The 11655-nt window shown below is 47.2% G+C and overlaps 1 protein-coding gene across 1 annotated transcript in view; it reads right to left on the bottom strand.

Moving 5' to 3' along the window:
• Nucleotides 1-533: 533 nt before the first annotated feature.
• The window catches only part of Edar (ectodysplasin A receptor), a 28265-nt gene continuing 17143 nt past the window's right edge, over nt 534-11655 (bottom strand). The window contains exons 5-11 of the mRNA XM_076833625.2: nt 10562-10648; nt 8922-9047; nt 8746-8820; nt 8415-8487; nt 6858-7017; nt 5429-5489; nt 534-856 (exon numbers count right to left, since the gene is read on the bottom strand). Of these exons, the coding sequence (XP_076689740.2) occupies nt 534-856; nt 5429-5489; nt 6858-7017; nt 8415-8487; nt 8746-8820; nt 8922-9047; nt 10562-10648 (905 nt within the window). The remainder of the gene's footprint in view (nt 857-5428; nt 5490-6857; nt 7018-8414; nt 8488-8745; nt 8821-8921; nt 9048-10561; nt 10649-11655) is intronic.

The raw sequence follows: 11655 nt of genomic DNA, 5'->3' as shown, positions 1-11655 counted from the left end.
CCATTTGGCCACGACTTTTGAGCTGTTTTCTTCATGGATGCCCTCCTTCATCACCCTGTGGGAAACCGCACTTCTTAGCATCTTTATGACATTTTCTCAGTATCCCTCTTTTAGCTCATTTGATCTCTTCTGGTGAGGTGGTTTGTAGACGTGTCTTCCGTCTCCCACTGAGTGTAAGCTCCTTAAAGCAGGGTCAGATTCTTCACTTCTGTTGTCCCTACGTGGTTTGAGTACCCACAGTGTCTGTTGAGTGAATTTATGGTAGTCTGGCTGGCTGGCCCCATCAATCAATCAATATTCCTTCTGTCTGGTGAGGTCAAGTGGGGAGCTGGGAGCCTCCCAGCCTTATTCCTTTATCTTTTGTTAGATTGGAAGACAGGCCTCATTTCCCCTTGCTCCTTGGAGCAGCTGAGGGCACACAGTGAGACATCAGGAGAAGCCCTGACTGTGCAGGCTGATGGCAGCACTCGCAGCTGCAGAGGCCTTGCTGGTTGCCTAGCTCATCCCAGGGAGGACAGTCCCAAGCAGGCTCCTCAGGATGCCGTGGGGGGTGGGGAGGTGGGCGGCACCACCCCGGCCCACTCCAGTATGTCTGCACACAAGGACTCCACAGCATCCAGCCGCTCAATCTGCACCAGTTTTGTGAGCAGCTCTGGGATGCTGTAGCCTGCCGTGCTGATGCGGTCGAAGAGCTGCATGCCATCTGTCATGCCCCCAATCTCGTCCCTCTTCAGTCCAAAGCTTTCAGCAAGATGGCGCCAGGTTTTCACAACAGCCTTCTCAGAGTTGTATGTGGAGCTGAGCATTCGGCTTGTCTTCTCGAGGCAATCAAACGGCAGCTCTGTGGGGCTGAGACCTAGGAGAGCAACAGCTACAGTCAGACTTCACAACGCACAGCTAACCAGAGGCTCAACACCACCCAAAATTACTTTAAAAATAATTCTACCAAATGCTTAAATGAGAATTAACACCAATTCTGCACAATCTCTTCCCCAAAACAGAAAAGAAATATTTCCCAACTTGATATCTAAACTAGACCAAGACAATGCAATGAATTGCATGAATAAAAATACAAAATCCTTAACAAAATATTATCAAATAGAATTCAACAATGCAACAGTGAATTATATGCCATGATAAGTCACATTTATTCTAGGGATACAAGGCCGATTTAATATTAAAAAATAGTGTAATCCATTCACAAAATTAATGTAAACCATTTAGAAAGAATCTAGAGCTTCATTATACTTAATGGTTGAAAAATAGTGTGCTTTTCCTTTGAGATCAGGATCAAGGCAAGATTTCTGCTCTCACCACTCTTATTTGACATGGTGCTGGAAGTTACAGCCAGAGCAATAAGGCAAGAAAAGGGAAGCAAAGGAATCTAAAAGAAATCCCAAGAAATCTAAAAGAAAAATTCCATATCTTATAAGCAAATTCAGCAATGTCACAGGATACAAGAGAAATATATAAAAATCCATTTTATTTCTATATACTAGCAATGTATATAAAAAATGCATAAAATATAAATCTAATAAAAAATATGTTTAGAATATTCTGAAAACCTTGCAATGCTGATGAAAGAAATCAAAGATGATCTAAATGAATTAATAGATATACATTTTTATGGATCAAAAGACAACAAAATAAAGTATTGAATATTCCCAGCAGGTTTGCTGTATGTACAGGCTTGATTCAATTGCTATCAAAAGTCCAGCCAGTAATCCCAGCAACCTGAGAGGCTGATGTAGGAAGATTGTAAGTTCAAAGCCAGCCTCAGCAAATTAGTGAGACCCTGTCTCAAAAAAAGAAAAAAGTGGGTGGAGGGGTGAGGGGAAGGTGGGTGCTGGAGATGTAGCTCAATGGTTAAGCAACCCTGTGTTCAATCCCCAGTCACAAACAAACAAGCAAAAATCCAAACTAAAAATTTTTAAAAAGTTCTTTTTTTTTTTTTGAAAGTTGTAAATGGACACAATACCTTTATTTTTATTTATTTATTTTCATGTGGTGCTGAGGATCGAACCCAGGGCCTCACACATGCAAGGCAAGTGCTCTACCACTGAGCTACAACCACAGCCCCCAAGCTAGACATTTTTAAAAAAATATCTTTTTAGTTGTAAATGGACACAATATCTTTATTTATTTATTTATCTATTTATTTTTATGGGATGCTGAGGATCGAACCCAGCACCTCACATGTGCTAGGTGAATGCTCTACCACTGAGCTACAATCCCAGCCTCCCAAGCTAGATGTTTTGTATAGAGAGGGAAGATAATCCTAAAACTTATGTGAAAAGAATAAGGAACTAGAATTAATACAGGAATTTTGAGGAAAACAAAAGAATAAAACGGGAACAATCTGATTTCAAGACAGATGTTTTTATGAAACATATACGGGGATCAAGGCTGTGTTGTGTTGTCAGCAGGGCAGATTCACAGAACAATGCAACAAGAGAATCTAGAAAACAGACCTACACAAATATGCTAAACTGATTTTTGACAAAGGTACAAAAGCAATTCAATACAGGAAAGATAGCCTTATAGCAAATGGTCCTGGAGCAATTGGCATCAATAGGCAGATCAACCAAATAAAAAACAAAACAAACCAAAACCAAAACAAACAAGTCCACTAAAGTTCCACATCTTTTTTTTTTTAAAGAATTTTAATATTTATTTTTTAGTTTTCAGCAGACACAACATCTTTGTTTGTATGTGGTGTTGAGGATGGAACCCGGGCCGCACTCATGCCAGGGGAGCACGCCACCGCTTGAGCCACATCCCCAGCCCCTCCACATCTTATTAAAATTAAACTGATCAACTGATCATGAACTTAAAGGCACAACATAAAAACTATAATGCTTTTAAAATAAATATACAGGGGAAGATCTTTGGAATCTAGAGCTAGGCAAAAAGAACTTCACCTTGACAACACAAGTCCAATCCATAAAAGGAAAACCTGATAATGAATTTGATAAATTTAAAACTTGCCCTGTGAAGAACCCTGTTAAGAAAGTGAAAAGACAAGCTAAACTAGCTACAAAAGGAGAAAATATTTGCAAACAACAGAAGCCTGGTATCCGGAATATATAAAGAACCCTCAAAACTCAACAGCAGAAATAATCACCCAATTGGGCAAAGGTCATGAAGAAACTTCCTACTAAAAGGACATATGGATGGTAAATAAGCATAAGAAAAGATGTTCAAACATCAGGGAAACAAAACCCAAGGAGATATCACAGCATACCATCAGAATGGTTAAAATAAACTCTTGAGGACATGGAGAAACTGCTAGTGAGAATGGAAACCATTCAGCCACTTTGGAAAAGAGTTGGGCAGTCGTTAAAAGCACTAAACATTCAACTAGCGAATGACCTAACAATTGGACTCCTGTGCATTTATCCCAGAGAAATGATGATGCCTTGTGTTCATGCAAAGCCTGTGCTCAAATGTCTTAGCATCTTTATTCATCACAGCCCCTACCTGGAATAAACCCAGGCGTCTTTTAACAAGCAAAGGGTTAAACCAACCGTGGTCTGTCTGTATCATGGAACACTACCCAGCCATAGAAAGGAACTGTTGACACATTCAACAACCTGAATGAATCTCCATCAAGTTATGATACACAAGAACAGCCCATCACATGATTCCATTTTAATAACACTCTTGAAATGACGGAGCTATAGCAATGGGAAACAGGTTAGTGGTTGCCAGGGGCTGAGGCAGGGACGGGGTGAGTGGGAAATGGAGCAGTGATTGAAGGGTCTCTTATCTTCACTGCTATCATTCTCTATATCCTGGTTGTGACTTTTATGTGAAATTTTATAAGATGTCAACATCAGGAGGACACAGGACCTCCCTGTCTCTTACCACTGCATGGTAGGAGTTATCTCGCAATAAAAAATTTGATTGAAAAACAGAGAACCCCCAAAAGCCACTATGCCCAGGACTCTCCCCAGATTAGTTTCACCAGGCTCCTGGGGCACAGGGGATGGGCTGGGTAGGCAGAGGTGGTGTTCAGAGGTCCCGGTGATCCCAGCATTCCGCAGGGCTGGGCCCTGCTGCTATGAGGGTCTCAGTCTTGGCTGTGGATCAGCGTCTCTGTGGGATTATGAGGCACTTGTGCCTGAGCTACCGGCTGGGCGGCCAAGGGCACAGGGCTTCAAGCTTTCACCCTGCCAGGGCTCCACCTAGTTCAAGTTTCCTAAAACTAACTTGAAAACCAGTGTCCCAGGGGTAGGGACTCTTAAAGCCAAGATTTTCTCTGGACTAGAGAAGAGCTTTCAGGGCGCTGGAACACAAGTCCCAGAGCATCTTCTCTTGGGCAGCCGGCAGCCCCTGGCCACACCAGGCTTGATCGGGCAGGCTCGCTGGGCATGTCTTTATGCAGAGGCACCACATTCTGGAAGGCAGCCAAGAAGAATTCTTGGCCCTGGAACTCACGCTCCGCAGCTATTTCTGGCCAAGGGAGCACCTAACCAGCCGGCCCAGGCTCAGTGGGCTGCACCCAGCCCAGGTCGCCAGGAGCCATCAACCCTGCACCTGGCTTTGCTCCTTCTGCTGGACTGAGGTGTGTGGGGGTGGTGTGTGGGTGGGTGTGCCAGCCAGGAAGCAGGGAAAACCCCTGCCCTCAGCTGTGAGGGGTTTAACTTTGGGGTGAACAGAAGGCAACAAAGGGACTGGATTTTGCAGCCACTGGGAACTGTGGATTAGAATTTCAGACTGCAGTGTTTTTGTTGCTTCTTACCTGCCCACACCAGGTATGTCTCGGTTACCACAAAGCAGTCTGAATTTGCTTCTCAGGAGGCAGCTTGGGAACAGAGGTGGGAGGCCCTTGAAGGCCATTATGCTTTGTGAACCTCAGGAGGGAAGGGAAAGGACTCTAGGTACAGCCCTGTGCTGCATGGTGACGTTTCCATCAAGGACAGACTGCAAATACCATGGTGGTCCCGTAAGATCGTAGGACATGATAGTGACACTGTAGTCATCTTGTTGGTGTCGAGACCCACTGGTGTTCATGCAAGGACAAAATCATCTGTGCATTTCTCAGAGTGTGTCCCACTGTTAGTCACCACTGACTGCCCTGGATAAATAACTAATGGTGATATTTCCCAGCCGATGATGCCCATGGACTTGGCATTGTAGCTACACGTTCCCCACCCCACGTGTCACTGCCCTGAGCACACCTGGAGCTGTCTCCTCTCCTGTGAGGGGAAAGGCCATGGGCAAGGCCAGGGAGGTGCCTCAGACTAGCTGAAGCCAAACTCCTTCACCCTCTACACCTGAAGTCAGTTCAGGTGGCTATTCTGGGTGGAGAGTGACAAGCCAGGCAGGTGACTTTCCTTAGTACCCCTTCCCACAATTGATGTCAGGGCAGGTCAGTGGGGATCACTTCGGGCAAGTGTCCTCTGGGCGACTTTTTCACACGTACCTTCGACAACACCGCACACATTGGCATACACATCCAATATTTTTTTCCTTCTGCTTTGGATCTAAAAAAAAAAAAAAAAAAAAAGAAAGAAAGAGAGATAAGATGATGTAATTATTCAGAAAGGGACACAATAGGAGCGAAGACCCAAGTCTCCCATCTTAGTACTGGCAGTAGGGGCTTTGCCCTGATAGCTGAACCAAGCCTTCAGGCAAAAAACAGTCCAAACATAGCAGGAAGAAGGATTGCCTTAGGTTTTCCACAGAAACACCTTTGGTGCACACCAGGGGCGCTTCTTAGGTTAACTAAGCACCTGCCACCCGTGTGTTTGAAAGCATGGTGGTGGGGATCCCCGGTTGGCCAGCACTCAGCAGCCAGCAGAGCTACGGGGGACTCTGATTCCTGGGGCAGATAGCTCTTTGCAAGGACAGGTGCTGAGAGGCCCTGGCTGAAGTCCTGTGGCCATAGCCATTCAACGCCTGTGGCAACCCTATAGGCCTCTGGGTCCCTGCAAGTGGTGGCCCTTTAAGAAAGGTCGCTGAACACAGGGCAGGCAGAACGTGGTGTCCCAGCAGAACCAGGCCAGACCTGGATCCCAGTAGGACATTTCACCAACAGGGACGTTGCCAGGCAACAGAGTTGCCTGGAAGCATCGACTAGACATAGCGTGTGCCCCAAACATCACTTCAGGGTGGCTGGCTTTAGGTGGTAAAGCCCTGTGGACAATTTGTACTACTTATATATGAAAGATACAAGAAATATCTTTTTTTATCTATGATCTATCATCATCATCTAATAAATCATTCTGTAGTTCCTGGATATTGAAATCTGCGGATGCTCAGGTCTCCTGTATAAAATGGTGTAGTATTTGCATGGAGCCTATGCACACCCTGCTACCTACTGTGTCACTTTTAGATAGCATAATAACTAATGCGAGGTAAATGCTGTGTCAATACTTATACTATATTGTTTTGGAAACCCTGATGTGGAAAACCATCTGTACATGTTTAGTACAGACCCAGTTTTCTTTTGTCTGTTTATTTTACTATTTCATAATGTGGTTGGTTGAATCTGTGAATGCAGAATCTGCAGATACAAGGACTGACTGTGACATGCACGTTTTATATATGTGTATGTAGAAAATTAGCTGGCTGATATATTCCTGTATGTTTACAAAGGTCTTTTTCTCTGTACTCTGGCTAAGTGATTTTAAATATTTTCTACATCTTATTCCCCATTTCATAGGTGAAACAATATAATAAAAGAAAAAAGTTTTCTATTTATGACTGTCTTGTCAACCTGTCACTCTGTCCAGTGTCCTAGGTTGGACACTACCTCACAGGAACTTAGGAAAGTCTTGGCTGGCGGCGAGAGGTCACTGCACAGGTTCATGGTGGGTGTGGGCAGAGTGCCACTTGGGTCAGAGCCTCACCCCGGCTGACTTGTTGTTGGTGACAGACTTCTCCCTGGCCAGGTGCACCAGCGACAGCAGGCACAGCTCCGGGGAGCCCTGCTTGTCGGGGGCCGGCTCCTCATCACTGTCCACGCTGCGGCTCAGCAGCTGCTCGTTCTCAGAGGAGGCATCGTTCTCACTGGGGAAACAAGAGGGGTGCTTGTTAATAGTGTTGGGGGGAGCCTCGGCCCTGGCAGTCTCCTGGCAGTGCCTTGTGGCCCAGGTGTGGACCGTCGGGTGCAGGGGAACTGCTCCTCATGCATTTATGATGCATCTGTGGGCTCCAGGTGAGGAGACCTGAGATGAGAAACTCCCATCTGGGCTCCCTGCTCTTTTCCAGAGGAGTGACTCCCATGTGGAGAGAACTGCAGGTGTGTGTCTGGGGGGGCAGTGGAGTTCACGAAGGTGCAGCGGGAGCTCCAAGGGGCCATGGGCTGCCATCGAGGGTCAACCACAGTATGAAATAGTAATAAAAAAAAATTGGTCTTCAGGCCGTCTGACACACACAGTGGATGCCCATAAAGTTTTCACTGAATTTGTTCTAGATTCCCGTATTTAATCTCAATAAGCACCGAGCTCAACCTTGCGTCTGCATGTTAAGCAGACAAGATTATGTGGCTGGCACTGAATCCGCGCAGGTTTTCAAGAATAACTGGAAACAAAGTGAGTGGGCCCCGTGCCTGGGAAGCCCCCTCTTGGCTAGTGAGGCAGCTGGCTGGCTGTGTGCATTGTGGGGTTCACAGCAAGCCCTGGAGGTGGGCAGACTGGGTGGTCATATGAGACAGGCCTGGGCTCATGCCACTTTACTGTTCTTTGCCCAGGCCACACAGGACCCAGTGCTGGCCCTGGCAATCCAAATATATGAAAAACAAGATTCTTTTTTTGTAGGCTTCCTTTTTACTTCCTGTGGTTTGGCCGAAACCTTTTTTTTTTTTTTTTCCTTTAAAAAGGATTGTATTTGCCAGTAACTGGGTTATAGCAATGAAGCCCATATGCAAACACAACCTCAGAGCCAGGATAATACAAATAAAATAAAAACAATGATGAAGGCCCTGCAGGCCTGTTTCCTCGTTAGACTTCAGGGCCTTACTGGCATTGGCTGGCTCATTCCCGTCTCCACCTGGGACCACGCCAGAGGGAGAGGCCACTTCCCCTCTAGACCAGTCACCAAGCCCCAAGAGTGGTGGGCAGGGACAAAAGCTCAGGGCCTTGTTGTCTATTTTATAGTTTTCAGTTTTGATTTTTATTTAATATTTATATATGAGATAGTACGTATTTTTTTCCAAGTAGGGTCCTCCAATTTCCCCCATATTGGGGTGAAACTCAAATCATAGGACTTGTCTCTGTCTTTTTGACTTCTTTTTTTTTCTACTTTTGGGAACAAGAAATCTTGGAAGAACCTAAGGGGAGAGCTGAGACAAAACAGGACAACGCTGATGGAGGTGAGAGAAGTGGTTCCACTCGGGACCCAGTGTGGAGGGGCTGGGCCTGGGGCTGTGCCAACAGGTGGCCAGAGCCTGACCCAGCTCCACATACCTCTTGGTGGTCTTTGCCGGAGTGGCTGTCAGCTTCTCAAATTCATCCTTCTCAGAGAAAATCACCACATTGTCTGCAGGGAAAGAGGGGTTGGGGGGAGGGGGGATTAGCAAATGTCCCCCGTTCTCTGCCTGGCTCCCCCTGCTCCTCCTCTTTGCAGAACTGCCTCGTGACCACGATGCTGCCAGGGTGAGACAGTGTGGGCGCACCTCCTGTCCGAAGAGGCATGAGAGCAGGGGCAGCCAGCTGGGAAGCTGGGAGGAGGGTGGACGCTGTCCACTGTAGTGTTGGACACCACGTGTGCGCTGGCGTGCCAACTGTGTACACAGACCTGGGGCCTCTTTCTTCTCCTCGTCCTTGCTCACTGGGGCTTCCACGCTCTTCCCTGGGGGGCTGGTGCAGCAGGCTGGTGGGAGAGACAGGAGGGAGGGGGTGAGCAGCCAGGTTCCCCCACTGGCAAGGTGACAGAGTCTCCCAGAGGGAGGGGGAGGGACACAGGGCGGTCACCTGGGGCTGAAGGCTTCGTCTTCATGATGTAGAACATGATAATGAGGACGATGGCGATGGCCATGATGAAGATGGTGGACATGGCAATGATCAGGGCGGTGGCCAGGTGTCCTTGGCCCGAAAGCTCTGCTGGCGTCAGGGGAGAGCAACATGAATGTCCCTGCAGGCCCTACTCCAGGCCCACAGCCCTGACAGAATGACTACCCCTGGGATGCTTCCAGGACAGAGTCAGAGAGCCCCGCCCTCCAGTGCGCTTTGGCCACCAGGTTAGGACTGCCCAGCTGTCCCCCTTGCTGCTCTCAAAGAGGAAGATCCACACTGGGTGGGGCAGGGTGCAGGTTTGCCTTGTTATTCCTGGGGGGCTTGCTCTTGGTTCTACTACTCTGGGAACCTGAGGGGAGGGTGGGGAAGAAGAGAAGCCCACCAACAAGAGTGTCTCAGTGATGGCAAAAATCCGGGTTGGGTATTTCCAAGCAAAAATGAGGATTCAAGAGTCCACGCCTCGGGCTAGAGGTTGGATTCTGGTTTGGCCTCACACAATTTCAACCTCGGTGTAAATAAGAGTCCCAGAGTACAGGAGGGGCCTGGGCTGACCCGCTGTCTCTTACTGATTTCCCCTGATTAATGTAGTCTTGGACCTATGGAATGATCTTTCTAATTCTCTAAAATAACCAAACAGGACCCTGCTTGTGAAGCAGGACCCAGGTGATCCACCACCCAAATAGGCAGGGGACAAGAAGGGAAAGGTCCTGAGTCATTTGAGAGAGTCACCAAAGCGGAGAGCACCGTGTGAGCTCTGAGCCTCTGGTGTCGTCCTGGGTGCACCTGCAACATCCCTGCGTGCCAGCTAGCCCCTTGAGTCCTGGTGGAGTTTCCCCGCCTCACGCTCTGATTGGTATGTAGGCAGCTGCACCATGATGCTCCGTGGGCTCTTGAAGGGGCCCAAGCCTCACAGAGCCCATCTGTCAATATGCTCAAATGATGAACAGCATTAAAACCCAGGAGAGAGAAAGTCTGGGCCAGCTTGAGGACTTGCTGTGGGAGGAATATCAGACTGTGCTGGGTGCAGGGGTTAGGGAGAATAACATCTACTTGCTGAAAATTAGAATTAAGATGTGAAGGTGGCTGGGGTTGGGCTCAGTGGCAGAGCGGCTTGCCTAGCGCATGTGAGGCCCTGGGTTCGGTCCTCAGCGCCACATAAAAATAAATAAATAAAATAAAGGCATTGTGTCTATCTACAAGTAAAAATTATTAAAAAAAAAAAAAGATGTGAAGGTTGTCTGGTTTATATAAAACCTACCAAGAGAATTGCTGTCCATTTCCGGCCAAACCGAAGCACAAGAGGCATCCTGGTTCCGGCTCAGGGCTGTCTGAGCACCTCACCTGCTGCCCTGCCCAGCTGCCTTTACTGCCAGCACTTTCTAAAGGTCCAGGACACCCGTGGAGCGATCAATTTGACTCCTTGCAGAGATAATTACTAACTTCCAGCAACTGAGGGCTCCCAGTGTGATTCAGTCACATTAGGGAAGGGACTTCAGGTGTGGAAGCCACCGTTGTCATCGCTCCACGATTTCTTCTCTTCCTCTTAACTTCAGTTGAGTCCCCTTAATCCCAGAAGACCACGCCTGGGCGCTCCTTACCTTTGTGGGCATGTTGGAAGGGGGACAGGGTGCTGCCGCCAGAGGTGCTGGGGGAGTTGGCAGAAACCCCCAAAGTGGCTCCCACACCTGCAAGGAGAACACAGTTACCTCAGGTGATCCGGTAAAGCACCGCCTTCAAAGATTGGAAAAGAACACTTGGCAATAAAGTGAACGGATCTGGAGTTCTACACCATGAATGGGCTTCAGGAGCGGGGGCAGGGGAGGCAAAATTTTTATTTCTTAGTGTGTTTAATGATCCTTAAAGAGTATTGGGACCTCTCAGGATTTTTGTTCTTTAAATAAAAAGACACATGTAGCAGGGTGTGATGGTGCACTCCTGTAATCCCAGCGGCTCAGGAGGCTGAGGCAGGAGGACTGCAATTTAGTGAGGCTGTAAGCAAACTAGTGAAACCCTGTCTCAAAATTAAAAAAGGACTGGGAATGTGGCCCGTGGGTTCAGTCCCTACGCAACTCTGATAAAACTAAACAGTGGGCAGGTGTCGGAGGTTGTGCAGCTCCAGGGACTCAGTTTTCCTGTGAGCTGAGACAGTGCGTGGTGCAGACCGTCAGCAGGAGGGAAGCGTGTGTATTAAAGCATTCCTAGGGTGAGGCAATACTTGATTAATTTTTTCAATTACAAAGAGCAGGAATGTGTTCTTAATACCTTTTGTAGTCACTAAAGTAATATGTGCTCATGATTAAAAGTCTGGAAAAAATAAGACCATGAGAAAGAAGTGAAAGAACCACCGTGGCTTCACTGTCTGATGTAGACTTTGGCGTATTTCCCTGTAGAATTTTTCCAGGGACAAAATTTTAAAATAGTTCTGACTAAAGCATTCAAAAACAGAAACATTCTTCAGGGAGCGTCTTTGCCTTCCCTCTAACCTATGGTTCCCGAAAACCCCTCTCTGGAAAAAGTGTCACTAAGTGGATTAGGACGGAAGGTGCTTTTACTATCAGACAGATCACAAAGGGACAAGTTTAGCCCAAAGAGAAACATTTGGCCACAGAAAGGCCATGTCCTGATGGGAAATCTTCTTTTAGGGTCAGACTTGATTCTTACAATGAATGAATAGTGAGGAGGACTGGGGTGC

The sequence above is a fragment of the Callospermophilus lateralis genome, chromosome 14, assembly GCF_048772815.1.
Source record: "Callospermophilus lateralis isolate mCalLat2 chromosome 14, mCalLat2.hap1, whole genome shotgun sequence".
Lineage (NCBI taxonomy): Eukaryota > Metazoa > Chordata > Mammalia > Rodentia > Sciuridae > Callospermophilus > Callospermophilus lateralis.
Note: the sequence above shows the minus strand (reverse complement) of the source record. Positions and strands in the feature narration are given on the sequence as shown.